Source organism: Oenanthe melanoleuca, chromosome 10 (genome assembly GCF_029582105.1).
Source record: "Oenanthe melanoleuca isolate GR-GAL-2019-014 chromosome 10, OMel1.0, whole genome shotgun sequence".
Taxonomy (NCBI): domain Eukaryota; kingdom Metazoa; phylum Chordata; class Aves; order Passeriformes; family Muscicapidae; genus Oenanthe; species Oenanthe melanoleuca.
Window position 1 is genome coordinate 18,792,077 of NC_079344.1, and position 17,538 is coordinate 18,809,614.

The window sequence follows — 17,538 nt, forward strand, 5'->3', positions numbered from 1 at the left end:
AGTGAATGAGGATTATTGCTAAGAGTTGTCATTAATCCAGACTTTTTTCTCAAACTTCATCTATCACCTGTATCTTAGAAGAAGGTGGAACTAGGGCTTATAAGGGTTAGCTAAGAGTCTGCATCATCTTTGACTTGGCCTCCTGACAGGATATATTAAGTTTAAAATGTTAAGAGACATACTGTGCTAAAGTTTCCACTATTCCACTTTATTAACAAAGACATTTGATCCACAATCAGAGAGCAGAAAGCCTTTTCCCTGAACTGTGTTTAGTGAGCATTTCCATGGCTCTATCAGCAGAGGGTTCCAGTGGGGTTTTAGTATAAACAGTAATGTAGTCTAAGGGGTGCAGAAGATGAGATACTAATTGAAGTTCAGGACAAGGAAACTGAATTCCTAAAATTATACATCAAATCCTTTGGAATATCGAAGTCAGTGCTCTATTTTCTTGTCTGTATCGTCGTATCTCCCTTTCTTTCCAAGTTTTCTTTCTCTCAAGCTATTTGGGGCAGATTTGAGGACAAAGCATGTGCAAGTGCATTTCATGCTCCCTAGAAGCAAATCCATTCAACATACAAGGGTGGAGGTTCCATTGCTCTGCATATAAAACTAAAGCATAACTAACAGTGGAAGTAATCCATAAAAGAGCAGGGCTGTGCATGAAAGCTCTGGGTAAACAGAGGGAAATACTTCTCCTTTTACATTTAGCTGAGTCATCACATTTTTATCAGCTGCTGATTTATTTTTTCCAATCACAGAGCACATGGAGGCAGGGCAAATGCAGATCTAGCCGCTCTCCATCTTGAAACAACTCCCCACTCTCTCCAACGAACTGTGCTGATAAAGCCTCTCCTTCAGCATGGGCAAACTAGGGAAGTGTACAAAAGTCCCTGCTATTACACTGCTGCTGAGGAACAAATGGCATATTCTGCTTCCAGCAATTCACCCATCAGACCAGGTCCATCTGGTTTTCTTCCTCCAGAAACATATTGTAGCAGGGTTACTGGAAGAAGAATAACAAAAGTAGCTGATGAGAAGAGATGCCACGTGAGCCAGCTTTTCTTTAAAAGCAATAGAGAAGCCTAAATGCCACACATACAGCTTAGAAGAACAGAGCAAACCCTAGGGAAAATCAAAATAAATCTGCAATTAATTTCTATATTTCATCCTAAGTGCATACTAATGCCAAATTACCTGTAAGGTAAGTGTAATATTGAGGAACAGGAACTCAGCCAGCCAAAACAACAGGGTCTAGGAATAAAGCCATTTAAGCTGTCCAAGACAACAGACTTTGTGGAGGAGTTACATCACCACAGGACACAAACTGGACAGAACAGAGAAGAGCTCATGACTCTTCTCAAGAGAGCAGATGTCTGATTACTATTAAAAGAAAGGGAACTAGACAGCAAATGATCAGTTCCATATACAAGATTTGCTTCTCCTCAACAAAGTATGGAAGATTTCACATCCTTTCCAAACACTAAGAGAATTGATAATAATTCTGTGCTATTTACTAATTGTTTAAATAAAGACCTAAGAAATCAGACAAAGAGGAACATTACTTTCAGGAGAGCAGCCATGTACTTCCAAATGCTGTACTGCCCTCTAATCTCTGTTCTTTTCCTTCAAATACATGCTTCTCAAAACCAATGAGTATTAATTACAAAGTAATTGGAGACGATCCATGTCACTTTTTTCCAACGGAAAAATCATTCCATTAATTTGTCTCTTCCCTGATAACTTTTTTCACTCTGTATGTATTTTTCTCTCTCTCTCTGTTGTCTCCTTTTTGTTTTTTATGGTCAGGAAAATTTCCATTCCAAGGACAAGTTCTTCAGAGTGTGGTGCCAACCTAGTTGAAACTACAAGCAGCAATGGCTGCAACAGTGAGTACAGTTTAAAATAAAATGACCAGACTCCACAAGGGGTGTGGGGGAGGAAGATTTTGTTAGTCACGTGTTTTGTTTATTTTTCAGAAATAACAACAGCCTAAAGCATTAGAGTGGAAGAGTGGTGGGGAAACAACATGCAGAGCAAGCCTAAGAATCTAAGTTGAAGAGGGTGACATGGTGAGTAAGATGAGGGAAGAAAGTTGACCGAAACAGAAGGCTGACATGTTGGAGAAGATTACATCTAAAACTTGAACAGTTGCACCTAATGGAGTTTCTGTGTACTTTAAAAGCTGTATCAATTATACAGAAATGACTGTAATTTATGTTTGAATTTTGTGACATTTTTTATGGTTTTCAATAATGCACAGGTAGATGCAGGAGAGAATTTTGGGTTTTACTACATGGGAAATAAATACAGTATTTTTTTTCACTGCACAGAGAATATGAGATATCACAGGATTTTAGTGTGAGGTGGAACTATGAATTTTTGATAGGCGTTTTTAATTTTTCACAGGATTTGCCCAGAGGAGCTGAAGCTTGTCTTGATTCAATAGTTTCAAAATTTATATTGTTATACATGTCCAGAATCTGGCTTGTTTCAGATACCCATACCAGATGCAGGGGAAAATCCCCAACCTTTCTCCTAGCTAATATATATGGTTTGTTTATTTTTAAAAAAATTGTAACACATCATCAGCATGAGCTACCATTGATAGTTTATTACCACATAATAAACTTCCTGGCACATGTTTTTATACAAATTAAAGGGAAATATTAAGAAAAGAGTTATGATGGTTAAAAAGGTTTTTTAGGTAGAGTTTGGTGTACATTCCTAATACTAAGCAAGATACTTTCCTTGATGGTTTTTAATTTTGTCTGGCTTTCTTCTGAAAATCTCGCTACCTTGAAAATTCTGGTTGATATTCAGATAACAGAAATCAGGAATTTTGTTCGTCAGATCAATTTCTGACACAAAATATTATCCAGACAGGTGTCTTGGCTGAAAAAACGCTGCCCTCTCCAAAGATTTATTTCCTTTGCTCACATAAGCATCTGTTGATCACACTAATATATTATATACCACACTTTGGTCCCTTACAGGATTCTTTCGTCAGACAAAGAGAGGCCACCTGCCATGGTCCATGTCTTTTTTTTGCCTTCACAACACAAAGAGAATGTCTGGTTAGTCAGAGGCATAGAAAATGTGAACTGAACAATTTTCTTTTCAACTTATTTCTAGCACTGAAGGCTTAAACCAGCAAAAAAAACCCAGATATGTTTCCATAATGGCACATTACCAAGCAGGTCATTATATGGGATTTATAAGGTTGTATTGAAGGGAAGATTAGCTGAGAAAATTCATGAATTGAAAGGAGAGAAAATTCGGAACAGAGATTTCTCATCTCCAAAAGAAACAATCTGAAGATCTATAAAAACATAGGTGCAGAGAAAATGTTGAATAAGCTCCTATTTGTAGAATGCCTACTACATGCTCTGGTGTCAGAAAAAGCAGTGTGTACTTTGTATCAATGTAGACAAAAGCACAGTGAGATGGGGAAAAAAAAGGCACATGGGTACAGTGCATGAGATGAGAAGCCAAAGAGGAATCATGTCACAATGGCTACTGGAACACAAACCAGAATAATTCATGACCTTCTGAAAACTCCTGTCAGAGAGGTCAAAGTTAGTGCTCAGCTTGTGAAAGGAGAATCTGAGGGCACCATAATCAGGTAGAGGACCTGATCCAGAGACTAACTTGTATAAAGAACTAGAAGATCATTTTCTCCCCAAATTATCCAATCTTACATGTTATTTTCTGAACTTCAAATCTTTAGCAGATAAGCTGAAGGAAGCTGATATTCTTGTTTTAAAAGCTAGGAATGGTAAAAGTCATTTTTCAACACATAGGCCACTGCTGTACAGAGTTCAGAAGATGTGTAGCAGTACTGATAGCTACATTAGAATCAGCGTTACCTGAAGTACTTTGCACAGCCTCAGTGAAAATTAATGAAATGACAGCTGGTAGATCACTGCTGTGTTATTGATCATGAGACAGTCTGGCTTACAGTTGGGTGTACTGTCTCCACTGAAGAAGGAAAAGGCTTGTGGTCATCTTAAGTGGCAATTCAGGAAGGAGATACTAATAGAAAATAAAAGAAATAAATGGACTGAAGTTATTCTGTATAAGCTCTTTGAATCCTCTCAGCTTTCTAGACAGACATGGAATAATTACTCATTTTTACTGAGCTTGGTTGCATTATTTGGGAAACAATCTGTACGAAAAGTGGAGCTGAATAAACTGATCCCAAGTTTAAAGGCAAACAAGCTGATTTATGATTCCTGCGAAGGAAATGATACTGGCAATTCTGACCACCTCAAACCCATTGCATCTGAGAACATTTCAGCTGCTAAAATTATTTCAGTTCACAAACTTTGTGACTATGATGTTCAAATCAAAATGATATCAGGCTATGAATTCATTTAAAGTGGTCAAATGACACACAAAGTACAGGGTAGGCAACAGTATATATAATTTAATAAAATAGTGCAACACTCTTCAGCAATGATTGCTTACAAAATTAATGAAGTAGTCAGTCCTGTGAGTGATTAAGTTAAGGAAGCTCCAGTTCCAGTGGATCCCATCTTGCAGTTGGAGTCACTGGAGTCTTAAAAATTACTACATGTTTATAAAAGAGTGAGTAATAAGGGCTCTCTCCTGTCTGTTTGACTCCCATTTTCATGAAACAGATGATCTCATGTCTTTGAAATTAGCTCCCCACCTGCTGAAAGGTTATATAGGAAAGAAACTGGAAAAGACTAATTTCCTAAGAAACACAATCACTATGATTACACAACAATCTATTAGTGTTATGGCAAAAATTCTTTTATACCTGGGGATCGTGTTATCCTAACAGAACCTTGTGGTAAAAGTCTCTTCATAATGTATTGCAAAAACCTTTTGATCACTTGCAGAACTGACAGGAAATCTCTTTGTAGACCTGAGAGAGGTTGCTTATATGTTACTCAATATAGAATTGGTTTTCATTAGCAGCCTAAACAAACACTGGAACAAAGTACAGTTAAAGTTACAGTTAAAGAAGAAACTCAAATAGTTATTCAAAGAAAATGAGGATTTCTCTGTGCTGCATAGTCTTTTGATTTATAATGTTAAGTATTAAGCTGAAAAACCCAACAGAAGTCCATTTGGTAGCAGTCCCCATTTATAGATACCTTCATTGTTGTGCAACTCCTTCAAAATTTACTGCACTAAAGGAAAACATTTTTCCTTCTGGCCCTGAATTTTTGAAGAGCTGTAGAGAGGCTCTGAATGTGTGACTCAGTTACTTGAAAATGGAAAGCCAAGAAATAGGGGATAGAACTTTCTCACAGCAGGAATGGTCATTATTCTGTGTAAGTTATCTGCATATGCTCATCCAAGTCTGTTCTTGCTCTCCTATAGCCTTTTCAACATAATCTGTAAGTCAATAGATCCATTTTGTGATAGCAGAGCAGGCAATACAAACCCTGTGAAATACCAAGTCAGTCTCCTGCTCAGTTCCATCTTTGACACTGATACTCCACTAAACCTTTCAGCAGGAACCATTTCTAGAGCAAGAAAAGGGCATGTGAACAGAACCTTGAGCTGCAGAACCTGAAATAACAAGAAGATACTGCTGTTTTCGTCCCCCAAATTAAAGCTACAACCAATTTTTAACACTTTTCAATGCACCTCTATGTCAGTATCTGTAGCATTTTAACTCTTTTTTTCAGGGCACATTAAAAGAGACTGCTTTCAAATTATCTTCTTAATGCAAGGCAAACCATGGGCTCTAAAAATCTGGGTGAGCTTCCACTGGTAGCATTTTTAAGAGAGCTGAGCCACTTGAATCTCTCTTACGCATTCTCCATCACATAATTTGCTGCCCTATCATTCAGTCATTTTCAGCAGATCTGAAGATTCTAGGGAGAGTTCCTCTTTTGAGAGGATTATTGTTTGCCGTCACTGTTGCCATATTGACAACTCACCTGAGTTTATTTCAAAAAAAGCTGTTTCTAACTCTCATAGCTGTGAAAATTTATCATGGAAAGGTGACATGACCTGCCACTGGCTCAGTGATGTGAATCTCTGAAACACTTATTTTGAGAATTTTGTGCTACCTGCTAATGTCAGGGAAGACATACCTGTGAAATGTAATGATGACAATTTATACATTTTATTTTAAAAACGTTTAGAAGCACAAATCCCAATGATTTAGGATTAAATTTTTTTCTCCTAAATTATCAAAGCACTTGGGAGAAAAAAAAAATCGAATTAGCTATTTCTCTGCTGATAATTCTAATATATATATCCAGGTGATATCACTTCCAAATAATCCAAACCTATTTTAGGCATTTCCCCCGAGTTTCCAGTTTCTCACTGTAGCAGTTCTCTTGAGAATAACACCCCACACTGTCCTGAAGTGCTGGTAGGCATGAAATAATCAATTAAAAGGCCCTCCAGTGTTTAAACTTGTATTTGTTTGACCTAAACCAGTAGTACAGGAGCAATGCAGAGCAGCAGCAGAAGTGAGCCTGGTTTACCTCGCTGCACACCTCGGAGCCTGCAGCTCAGAACCCCCTCGAGGGTTGTCTGGAGTCCTGCTGAAACAGCCTCTCCTGGAGCTGTGTCTGGCTGAGAAATGGACTTAGCAGCAAAAACTGCACATGGTAACTAGACTACATTTGTGTGCAGACCATAAAACTGCTGTTTTAAGATTAAATGGATTTTAGAAAGCCACCACAAATTAATAAAAATAAAAATCTTCTCCACCATGTAATCATGAAAAATAATCACACAGTGGAGGAAATAATTACTTTCTTAATATTTGCAGAGTGCTCAGAGACTATAGTATTAGATCCTATAAAAGAACATTCCATTTAACTGCACATTTAAGATCTTTGTAACTCCTAACTGTGCAAACTTCTATACCTCCAAATGTTATTTTTCTCTATCATTCTGTTGAGTAAAACAGAAGCAGGTATCTGAATGACAAATGGTTTTTGCTTCTTGTCTCACGGGGCCAAACAACAGAAAACTTAATTCCAATTTCTGATATGAAAGCTAAGAACTCCCACCACAGAGCTACTTCCAGTAGAAAGAAGTTCTCAATTTTTAGAAAGAAAGAATAGAAACCTGGAGGAGGTAATGACACTGAGTTTTGAAGTAAAATTTTAACTAAAATTAATTCAAAATCATATGTAACTATTTGTTCTTAAAAATTTTACTCCTCTTTACCAATTTATTCTCATTTTATTAAAACTACATAGTACAGAAACATCCTATGAGATCTTTGGATAGTAACTTTAAAATAGAAGTTGCAGTAATAGCTTTATGTTTGGTAATTGCTACTTAGGTGGTGTGAGCACAAGGTTATACATCACACTGCTTGCCTATTGTTTTTTGTGTTTTTGAAACCTACGGATCAATTAATTGAATGATGCATAAAGAACAAACGTGCAGCAAAACATTTATATTCAAAACACTGGAAAAAACAATGTCTTTACCTTTAGTCAGCAAAGCTATTACTCCTCCCTGCAGGTCTTGTAACTTTGCAAGTTTTACTTTTTTTGTAACAAAATCAAAATCCAGGTGTGGCCACTTAGGGACTCTGTTCTCTTGTTGGAAACACGTTACTGTGAGCACTGTAACAACTGCAGATAAATCTTATCTTTACTATCTTTGGAGCAGTCCCGCTATTTGCCTCAATCACTGAATACTCATTTAAGTGACTTTACCTATTTTAAAACCTCGTGCTTTTTTCTTTTGAGTGACAGATGTATGAATTTTGGCACTGCAAAACTCTATCAATTATCTCTGCCTTTTGGTACATGCACTTTGTAATCAAATATATTTGGGGTTTTCTCAGGAGTTGTTGTGGTTGAAGAGCAAATAACAGCATGGAGGCAAAATTAATTTGGATAGCAAAATACTTTAATCACAGATATTGCAATTTCATCACTTACACCACGTCCCTGTCACATGGAAGGCAGGATGTGGCTGGGAGAGACAGTGTCGTGGTTCAGCCATGTGCATGGTTCTAGGGTATTTTGGGCTCATCCCCACACCTGATGCTGGAAAGAAGGATTGCTGGGGTCTGATGCAGAAGCCCCAGCCCTCTACCCCCTGTTCTGTACTGTGTTTACCTCTGAAGCCTCCTCAGTGCTGCCTGTGCCCTGCAGACCACCCCGGGAGTTCTGGTTAAGCTGTGCCATCATCTGAGCTCACCATCAACTCCTGTGACCTTCTGGCTGAGTCTGCAGTGCTACTGAGGACACGTGGCTGATCACTCTCCAATTCTAACACAGCAACCTGCTAACCTTCCTAGACTGGTCAGCATGGCTGACCAGGAATCTCATCTGCCTAACAGAAACAAAACAGCTCCTTCCTGTCTTGTTCAACATGAAGGTTATGCAGACACTAAGGGCCAAATGGGACATGCTGGTTATGCTAAAATAACACAGTCACCTCCCACCAAGGGGCTTCTCTGAAAATTCAACCATACTCCACTTCCAGATACCTTGCCTTCTAAATAAAGTAACTGAACATTGTCCAAGTCACACCCACATTTACTAATCTCCCATCCACAGACGGCCACTGGGAGTTCACAGCACATCCTACCTTCTAATTAAAAAAACATAATCAATACAGCCATGGGGAAGTGCTGTCTGCACTCAGCACACACTGACACCAATAGTTAATGCCCAAGACAGATACATCACTACTAAAGCTTGTCAGGCCAAGTTCAGGAAAAGTTTTAACTAGACATGGGCATAAAGCTGCTAAGTGAAGTTTTCCTTGGTACATTTAAAGCAAAAAATGTTACTTTGTTGTACAACATACAGTTAAGTATTTTTGTACTACACTGAAAATGGGCCAGCTGATTTTGTATTTAGACATCTGGTGATAGGGTGCAAAATTAATCTTATTTTCTTGTCATTCTATTACTAAGTGAAAATAAAAGGGAGGAAAGAATTTAAAAAGCAGCAAAAATATTAGCTATACTGAGACTATGCTGAATTTACTTACTTGATACTGCATGCCAGCTGCAGCAATCAAAACAGGTGAGTGATGTAAAAGCATAGGAAAAACAAGCACAACTCTTACTTAAAGTCTCTATATAAATATTATATAGCCAGATCTTGTGTGTCCCACAGCCCCAAATTAAAGAGAAAAAACTTTCTAAAGAAACTTAAAGATAGATAAAACTTATTTCTAAGCATTCTGGATTTAAAAGACTGTAATCACACTATAGGAGAAGAGGCAACCACTACTATATTCTGAACCACACAGTTAAGTAACTGAAATTCAGTTCAAGGTGCTGAGTCCAGCTAAACTCTTAGCTGGACATCTTTAAAGCAGAACTTTTTCTCTAAGAATAGAAGGCAAGGTATTTTGACATACTTCTATCTTTAACAAGTACCTTGTTACTTTTCTCTAAAAATTTTCATTGATTTTATCTAGTAAAACTGTTGTTTTGTGAATAGGACCCTAGGAAAGTTCTGCATCTCTCTAGAAATAAAATCCAGGAAACGGTAGATTTAATGTATCAGTAGTTTTCCTAGAGTGTTTTACATTCACAGAGCACATCAAAGTATTGTTTCTTTGTACATTTGGGTTTGGGTTTGACATTGACACTAAATGGGCCAGGAGGGGATGTCCTGCTCTGCTCTGGGGCAGTCTTCAGCCCTGAGGGCAGTTTTGGGCACCTCAATGTTTAAAAAAGACATGAAGTTTAGAGGGGGTCCAGAGGAATGCCATGAGGACATGAAGGATCTGGAGGGGAAACCTTAGGAGGAGTGGCTGAGGACAATTGGTTTGCTCAGCCTGGAGGAGACTGAGGGGAGACCTCACTGTGGTCTTCAACATGTCTCTCATGACCAGTGACAGAACTCAAGAGAACAGCGTGAAGCTGAGTCAGGGAGGTTTAGGCTGGGTACCAGGAAAAAGTTTTTCACCCAGTGACTGGGCACTGGAACAGGCTCCCCAGGAAAGTGGTCAGAGCACCAAGCGCTCTGCCTGAGCTCAAGAAGAGTTTGGACAATGCTCTCGGGCACACACTTGGTGGGGTGTGCTGTTCAGGGCCAAGAGTTGGACTCAATGATCCTGATGGGTCCCTTCCAATTCAGCACATTCTATGATTTGTAGAAATAATTTTCATTTTGGAAGAAAGAGGCTTTCTTCAGTTGCAGAACTCCATCAAATATAATTTCCTGCAAATCTGATGTGTACAGGGGATTACACAAAATGCAAGGCTTTCTCACAGATATTATAGTAAACTCTATTCCAACTACAAGACTCAATAATATTACCAAAATGATGTTTATGTTTTGGAAAGGGGCTTTGACTGCAAGATGTCCGCTCTTCCAGACTTCCCAGCTCTCTGGAATGAAACAAACAGCTCAATGAAGCATTAAACCTTACTTATGCTTGGTTTGCTTTAGTTGAACCAAGGTGAATAAGAGTCATAACAGTAGTATAGCCATGGAGCAGGTCATCCTTTATGTCATTACATTCTCTTAATACGAAATTCCCAGTAACTATCCGATCACATCCTATTTCCCCATGTCCAAAGAAGCCAAAGAGGGGGACATTTGGAAAAAACTTCCTGAATGCATCTGCTTCCATATTCCTTTTGGTTTTGTAATGCCGATATCCTCTGCCAACACAGGCAAACATGAAGCCAATGGTGTTGTGCTCAGGGATGTTTGCTGCTTTGAGGCGCTGCATGGCCGCTTCTGCTGTCCTCTCGTCGGCCACGTCCTGGTCTAACAGGACAGTGGCACTCTGGATCTGGGCGCCGCTGAAAGCCAGCCCAACCACACCGCAGGCGTCACCGGGCTGCGCGTGGCTGCTGAAAGGCAACAGGCACCGAGTTAGAGAACGTCTGGGGGAGCACTCCTCACCTGACTGCACTGCTGCTGCAGCACACGTGGGCTCAAAGCAGCCAACACTGCAGTGACTCTGATACCATCCAGAGTTAAAAAGCAAACCAAGGAATTCATATTTTAGCACTGTTTTTGTGTAGCAACCTTTCGCAAGGAAAAGCTTCCACATCCATTACTAGGTATGAAGCATAAACTTGTTTCACTCATGCCAAACTCAGCAGTTGGTGTATGCCACAGCTCTGCAATTCCAAGGAAACCACCAATTAAACTGAAGACAAGCAAAGGCACTGAAGATTTATACATCGAAGCAGGGCAGCAGTCAGTAAAGGTTTTGGATTCATGTTGCTTTAAATTGGTTGGTTGGGACAAACGGGGTTAAGTAGTTCCGTACTTAACCTTTATCTGCAGTGACTTTATTTAAGGTCAGCTCCGTTATCTGAGACAATAGTGCAGCTGGCAAAATCAGATGCAAGAAAAACATTGGTATCAGAGCGGACTCCTGATCCGCAGTGGCACGAGGAGCCTATGGACACGGCTGCACTGTGCTTCACAGGATAGGTGCCATGTCCTTCAGCAGCCAGGATGGCTCAGGTGAGCTCCTGGGGCACAGCCCTGCCGTGTGTGCAGCTGCTGCTCTGTGCCCTGAGCCAAACCAGGCAGGTTCACAAACAAATCCTGGGCTCTGTCACAATTGGAACTCATTTACCTGTGCTTCAGAGAAGAAATACTGACTGCAACAAACACACAAAGGTATCTGAAGCTGGGAATCTCCTTTTCAGTAGGTTTCCCCTACTGGGTTTCCAGAATCCAAATTGTATAACAGTCAAACAAAGTTTCCAGCTTTTCTGGCTATATCAAGTGTAGCAGTTGGGATATTTTTCTCTTTAAGGAATTGTTATTTCACTACTGGTAAAGGGGATTTTCCATATAACTAGAAAGCTATGAATCTGCAGTGTTTCTCTCATTTTAAGTCTTTTTCATCATTTACCTCGAAAAAAATACCTACTTCTCAGAGGTCAGTGATGTAAAGCTCTCCACTTGTCCCCCTGCCAGGATGATACTTTTCTCATTCAAAGGATTTACTATTTGATGAAGAAATCGAGTAGCTCCAGTCTTCCAGGAGTTGTAGCCAAACAGAAGCACAACACGGAGATCTGGGTTATTCTTCAGACCTACAAACAAAAGCCAACACTGATCCCCTTATTTTTAAATCCTGCATGCTGAAGTCCAATCACAGTTTCTCCTCAAATAATGTATGACACCTCTCTCTGAGCAGCTCTGCTCAAAACCTAGCGAGGTAACTGGAAAGTGATACTCAGGGTAACTTATCCTTAGCACTCCAGAAACGGGGAGGAGCAGAGATGCACAGTCACCAGCTGGAGCCCCAGAGAGGCTCTATGAACTCTGGAATGGAAGCTGCTGGTTCTACACAGAACTCTGGACTGGCACCTCAGAGAGCAGCACCTCACAAAAGGCCATGTAAAGGAGAGAAAAATGACATACCTGCTTCAGCAAATTTACTTTCATCAAAGACCCTGTTCTTCACATCTTTAGAAAAATGGAAGGTATGGATTTTCACACCATCAATTTTGGGAAACAACAGAGCAAATCCAGCTTCACCCTCTTCAATTTCTTGAGGCTGATTGCTGCTCGAACCCATCGGGGTAACTAGAGAGACAAAACCAAGCATCTTGTGTTTGGAGATTCTAACACTTTCATTTACATTCTAGCATGGGCAGAAAGAGGTTGAACAGCTCAGGTGATATAAACATGATAAACTATTTCCATAACTTATCAAACTGAAAACTGGTGCGATTTTTTTAATGTTTTGGGAGGATGAAATGTGGAAGTCCTGCTGGCTACTGATGACACTGAAGTCAGCTTTGACACAAAGACATGGATATATTTACAGATATCCCCCCAGGCACACCAAATATCAAATATCAGGAAAATAAGAACAGTGCAATATAAGCCTTCCTGCCAACTTCTGCAGGCATACAGACATATCCAAGTTTTTAAGGTGTCCTATAAGCATATGATGACAGTAAAAAGCAAACTGACACAAAAATTTGGAGTGTATTATTAAAATACGGCAATGACAACAATCAAATACCTTACTTATGACAAGGGAAGTGAATTTAGAGGTGAAAAACTATAAAAAACCAACTTTCTATTGATAAAAGTGAAGCATGAGAAAAAGCCTGCCACAGGAGGCTGTGAATTTTCCAGTTCTCGCATATACTAGGCCATTACAAACAGTTATATGTCAGGATGCCCTGTAGTTAGTCACAAGATGACTGAAACGTATACATAAACCCAAGCAACATTCAGTAAGTACATTAAGGTGCCAGAGAAAAGTGCCTGCCCAATTAAATCAACCCTTTTAATTATAAATGCAATACATGAAGTAAGCTCCATGTCACTTAGCAGTGACACTGTGAACTTCTTAAAATCGAAGCCAATCTGAACAGAGTGGAAGATGACACCTTCAAGCTGACCTCTCAAAAACCCACGTTTTGCTCCTACCTACAATTCCTGGTGTGACCAGTCCAAGAACCTGGCATCGCTTTGGCAACAACTTTTCAAGTGCGAGTGCTGTTTCTTTACTGTTTCTTTTTCTGGCTGTTAAAATAAGAAGAGAACAAAATCACCATCAGTAAAAGCGTGTTATGAGCAAATCCCAGAGCCAACCCCATCCTGTTTAACCAATGCTGCCCATCAGTGGCCGCCCTGGTAACAGCAGGTAGGGCTGTGCTGCTCCCTAATAGCACAGGGCTGCTGGCAGACAAACACACTCAGCATCCTCCACAGGAGGGAAAGGAAAGGGAAAAGGGAAAGTCTGTGCACATTAACACAAATCTGTGAACTGCTTCATAGCACAAAAGCGATACTACACAGTCATGGTTTCTGCAAAACAGTTCCTTCCCACTGGAACCAGAACTGAGAGAATTAATTCTCTTTCAGCTGTGCTCTACTTACATCCCAGCATATCTTTTAGTGGGAGCGAGTTAAGTCCAGGCTTTACCTTTCTTTTGATCATGGCACTCCTCGTGCCCACTGAAGGTCTCTGTGTCGGCAATGTAGAGCACGGTCTGGGGCAGTACGTGCACCTTCTGCAAAGACACAGGCAGAGGAGTACACGACAGGGATGGAGTGGAGGAGAACTGGGGGCAGAAACCGAGGAGAAACTGCTCCTGCTCCACCGCCAGCCCACGCTGGTCCCTCCCCCCTCATCACGCTCCTGTCAGCCAACAGACAGCCTGTTATTAGCCTCAGAAGTGTCCAGGTTTAGCTAGTGAATTGGCAGCACAGGTGGGAAGCTGACCCAAACCTCACACGAGCAAGAACAGCTCTGCAGACTGGCCCCATGACTCTGCTCCTTCTTTTAGCACTATCTAAACTCCTCGCATTCGTGGTTGTCGGGTACTGCTCCATCTGTGCTGATGCTGGGAAACAGTGCAGAGATGCTTCAGGCCTTCCTTGTCACAGTTAGTTTAACACTGATCTGCTGCGGCCTGTCTACCGCTTAAAATCCTGACATGAACCTTTGTGTAGGGAAGACTCAGCACCAGCTTAATACTGGAAAGAAATCCTGGCAGACAGAGAAGCCCTGCAGTGTTTATTCAGTGTCTCCCAGCCTATGAGGAATTACCTCTTAACAAGATTGCCGCGATGAATAGATGTGCCCTGAACTGCAAATCCTGGGCGTTTTGAGCGGTGTATTAACACGCAACACTTGAACTGCCAGAACCACCTACGTTTCCAACCACGTCCCTCGTGCCGGGCGGGAGGAAGAAGCGCATTCAGTGTTTAAAGAAGGCGCCGAGCTCGCGCCCCTCAGGCCGCCCCTCGTGCCCCTCACCTCGAGCTCGCGGGCCAGCGCTCGCACCAGCGCATGGTTCTCGGCGGGGCCCGGCTCCAGCGCCGACACCCACGCGATTCGCTGCCGCGTCCGCAGCGTCCGCCGAGCACACTCCCTCCATAACCGGCACACGCTGCAACACAACACGGACACACCGCGTTGACCGCGCCGCCTCCGCCAAGCGGAGCCGGCCGCCGCCCACCCCACGGCGCCGGCCCTTACCAGGCGGCGCGCAGCAGCGCCTTGGTGGGCAGGAAGCCGAGGACGCGCTCCACCACCTCGGCGAGGTTGGCGAGGACGTAGCCGCCCTTGGCCGCGGATTCCATGGCCCCGCTGCCTCCCCGGCGCCCTGCGTCACCCGCGCGCCGCCGCGCTTGAGGCAACTTCCGGTCAGCGCGCGCGAGCACAAACTGCCGCAGTGGCGCCGCCTACCGGAGGGGAGGAACCGCCTCGCTCTCACCGCCCCCCTTCCCTCACACCCCGCGCCCCAGCACGGACACAGCACTTCGTAAAATGCTTTTTATTCATAAACTTGATGCAAGTTTACAAATTACTGTACATTGCCAAGGAACTCTGCCAGAAGAAACGGAACCCAAACCGAAGCATGCGCCGCTGGGCGGAGGCCGCCGCAGCCGCGCCGCGCCCGGCGCTCGCCCAGCGCCCCGGGCAGCAGCACCGGGGGCCGGCAGCGGTGCCAAACCTCGCCCCTCCTTCCCTTCGAGCTAAAAACTGGATCTAGAAGCAAATGCACAAGGACCCGCGGGCGCCTGATATAGAAAAGAGCACAAGTTCGATAGTCAACTAAAATAAAAACCATAAAAACATGCTTCTGCACTTCTGGAAGTGCTTAATCCATGGAACACAGCCTTCGCTCGGCCCCGAGGGGTGCATGGGCCTAAGGACTGGAACTACAACCAAAATAGAGTTGATTCCGGTAAGGCAATGAAATTGTGTGAGTACACAGACCCAGATTCATCTCCTAATAAAGAAAGAACAGTTCCCATTAGTCTTTCAATAACAAAACCACCGTCATGACTATGGCAGCATTTCTTATACCTCTGAATTGGATGATGTGTTTTTGTACTTTATTGTAGCTTTTATATAAAAAAATTTCATTCAAGGACTTTCATCTCAGTTTGTGCCAATCACTTTATAAGTTCATTAGTTTAGAAATGATTGCAACAACCCGTTAATAAAATGGAACGCCTAAAAAGGTTTTTAGTATTTTAAATAACTTCAAGCTTCATACTGTGGGCTCTTCTTGTTAAGGAGGTTGAGCCGACAAGTAGCAGGAACAGCCCAGCAAGTTCTGATGCCCCAGTGGAAGTGACTAGTTACAAGGTTTTATTGGCACAGCCTTGCTCTGCATAAAAACAGAAAACTGAAACAAAATAAAGAAAAACAAAAAATTAAGATAATCTAAACAAAGAGCATCTTTTCCAATAAACAGTTCATATTCTCATACAGCCATGAAAAAATGTTTAATGACTTAACATACATGTGTTTTTCCTATATCATTAATTTGGAAAATACTACAAACTCTGTCATTTTAGACCAGAAAAACTACTGTGATTTGCAAGACCTGACATTTCCTAAAACAGTATTAAACAATGTATTAAATTTCTTGGCTTTAAATGAAACAATACAACGCAAGTCTCTGCAGTCTGCATTTTGCAAAAAGTAAGAAATACAGAGAAGTGTGTGAACAACTCACTCCTATTGTATGATCTTTAGTAAGTTGATAGCCTGCTGCAGGGAGAGCTTATACTTTCAAATAAAAAAAGGGAGAAGGGAGGGCATGGCCCAAATCTGCTTAATCCATAAGAACAAATATGGTAAAGGCCCAAACTGCTCAGTCCAGATGCCTAAGAAGAGCGGAATGGTAAGGCTGTAACTTATACTGTACGTGTCAGTTGACAGATTATCCACTAACTTATCTAATAGCTAAAGTCCTCAGTACAGCTGTTATAGGGGCACTCATAGCTTGAGTCTGTGTGTTGGAAAACAAAGAGCTTGTTTTGTTGACATTGGTCCAGGTGTACAACAGTCCTCAGCATTAGCCATCTTCTTTAGGAGGAGTGTACCAGCCTGTGGAGAACAGAGACACGTTAGGCTCCGATGCTGCTGCGTCCAGACCATCCCACTCTCCACCTGTTGGGAGAGTGAAGCCTTCCCTGGCTCAGTCCTTCCCTCAAAGTAGGCCAATCCAGTGCCCTAAATGTGAGCTGGCAGCAGTGGAGACATATCATGTGGTACATTCCAGGAGCAGACCGCAGGTTTGGGTGTACACACACAATTTCTGTGGCAGCAGCTACCCTGAGCTGGACAAGCTGAACACCAACAAGAGGAAGCTGCTGAAGGAGGAACACTGCTCTAACCAAACTTAATAGAAGAGATGTAAACCCCCCAAGTCTTCAAGCTACTTAAAACAGACATACAAGCAGACTGCACTGAGACACTTACATAAATCCCATTTTGTGTACAGCAGAGCCAGGCAGGCACAAGCAACTGAACAGTTTATCCTACTTCTGCAAATCCTACCGTAGGAATAAGCTCAGAAATGTCAGTTGAATAACTGGTCTCCTGACAATTTGACATGTTTAGCAGCTGAATCATACCTGATCAAATGTGCACTGCTTTTCCTAGAGACTTCCAGAGCTCCAATCTCAATTCACCCAGCCCCTCTTGTAACATTTCCTTTAATGTGTGTACAGTGACAGGGCCTGTTTGGGCTGTCCCAGAGAGCATGTAGCAGCTCTAAGCTCAGGACACCTTTCACAGCAGCACTGAGTACTGTAAATGCTTTGTGTACAGCTCCTGAGGCAGGACTGATCACTTGTAGCACAAACAAGTAAACTA

General features: G+C 41.8%; 3 protein-coding genes across 5 annotated transcripts in view; 1 reads left to right on the plus strand and 2 right to left on the minus strand.

The window, feature by feature from the left end:
* The window catches only part of NRG4 (neuregulin 4), a 44,752-nt gene extending 42,174 nt beyond the window's left edge, over window positions 1-2,578 (plus strand). For both annotated transcript variants that reach the window (XM_056499652.1, XM_056499651.1), the window contains exons 6-7: window positions 1,807-1,886; window positions 1,977-2,578. In XM_056499652.1, the coding sequence (XP_056355627.1) occupies window positions 1,807-1,886; window positions 1,977-1,993 (97 nt within the window). In that variant the 3' untranslated portion in view covers window positions 1,994-2,578. The remainder of the gene's footprint in view (window positions 1-1,806; window positions 1,887-1,976) is intronic.
* Window positions 2,579-7,843: 5,265 nt separating this feature from the next.
* Window positions 7,844-15,084, minus strand: FBXO22 (F-box protein 22). Of its 2 annotated transcripts, none has more exons than XM_056499647.1 (7): window positions 14,902-15,084; window positions 14,680-14,812; window positions 13,843-13,930; window positions 13,344-13,439; window positions 12,321-12,485; window positions 11,824-11,989; window positions 7,844-10,783 (listed from the first exon to the last, which is right to left on the minus strand). In XM_056499647.1, exons 1-7 carry the CDS (start codon window positions 15,003-15,005, stop codon window positions 10,354-10,356), a joined length of 1,182 nt encoding a protein of 393 aa, XP_056355622.1. In that variant the 5' UTR covers window positions 15,006-15,084; the 3' UTR covers window positions 7,844-10,353. The 2 variants fall into 2 exon arrangements, with proteins under 2 accessions (XP_056355622.1, XP_056355623.1); XM_056499648.1 differs by having other exon boundaries at window positions 7,844-10,780; window positions 14,902-15,063.
* Window positions 15,085-15,184: 100 nt separating this feature from the next.
* Window positions 15,185-17,538, minus strand: part of UBE2Q2 (ubiquitin conjugating enzyme E2 Q2) — a 43,824-nt gene continuing 41,470 nt past the window's right edge. Inside the window, exon 13 of the mRNA XM_056499649.1 lies at window positions 15,185-16,767. Within this exon, the coding sequence (XP_056355624.1) occupies window positions 16,736-16,767 (32 nt within the window). The 3' untranslated portion in view covers window positions 15,185-16,735. The remainder of the gene's footprint in view (window positions 16,768-17,538) is intronic.

What these genes read in the sequence shown, in the direction of transcription:
- FBXO22 (XM_056499647.1), bottom strand. Translation starts at nt 15,005, where the DNA reads ATGGAATCCGCGGCCAAGGGCGGCTACGTCCTCGCCAACCTCGCCGAG. An exon ending in CGCTGGCCCGCGAGCTCGAG is followed by an intron (nt 13,931 to 14,679) that starts GTGAGGGGCACG and finishes GTGTCTTTGCAG; the next exon opens with AAGGTGCACGTACTGCCCCA. An exon ending in GGTCACACCAGGAATTGTAG is followed by an intron (nt 12,486 to 13,343) that starts GTAGGAGCAAAA and finishes TTGTCTCTCTAG; the next exon opens with TTACCCCGATGGGTTCGAGC.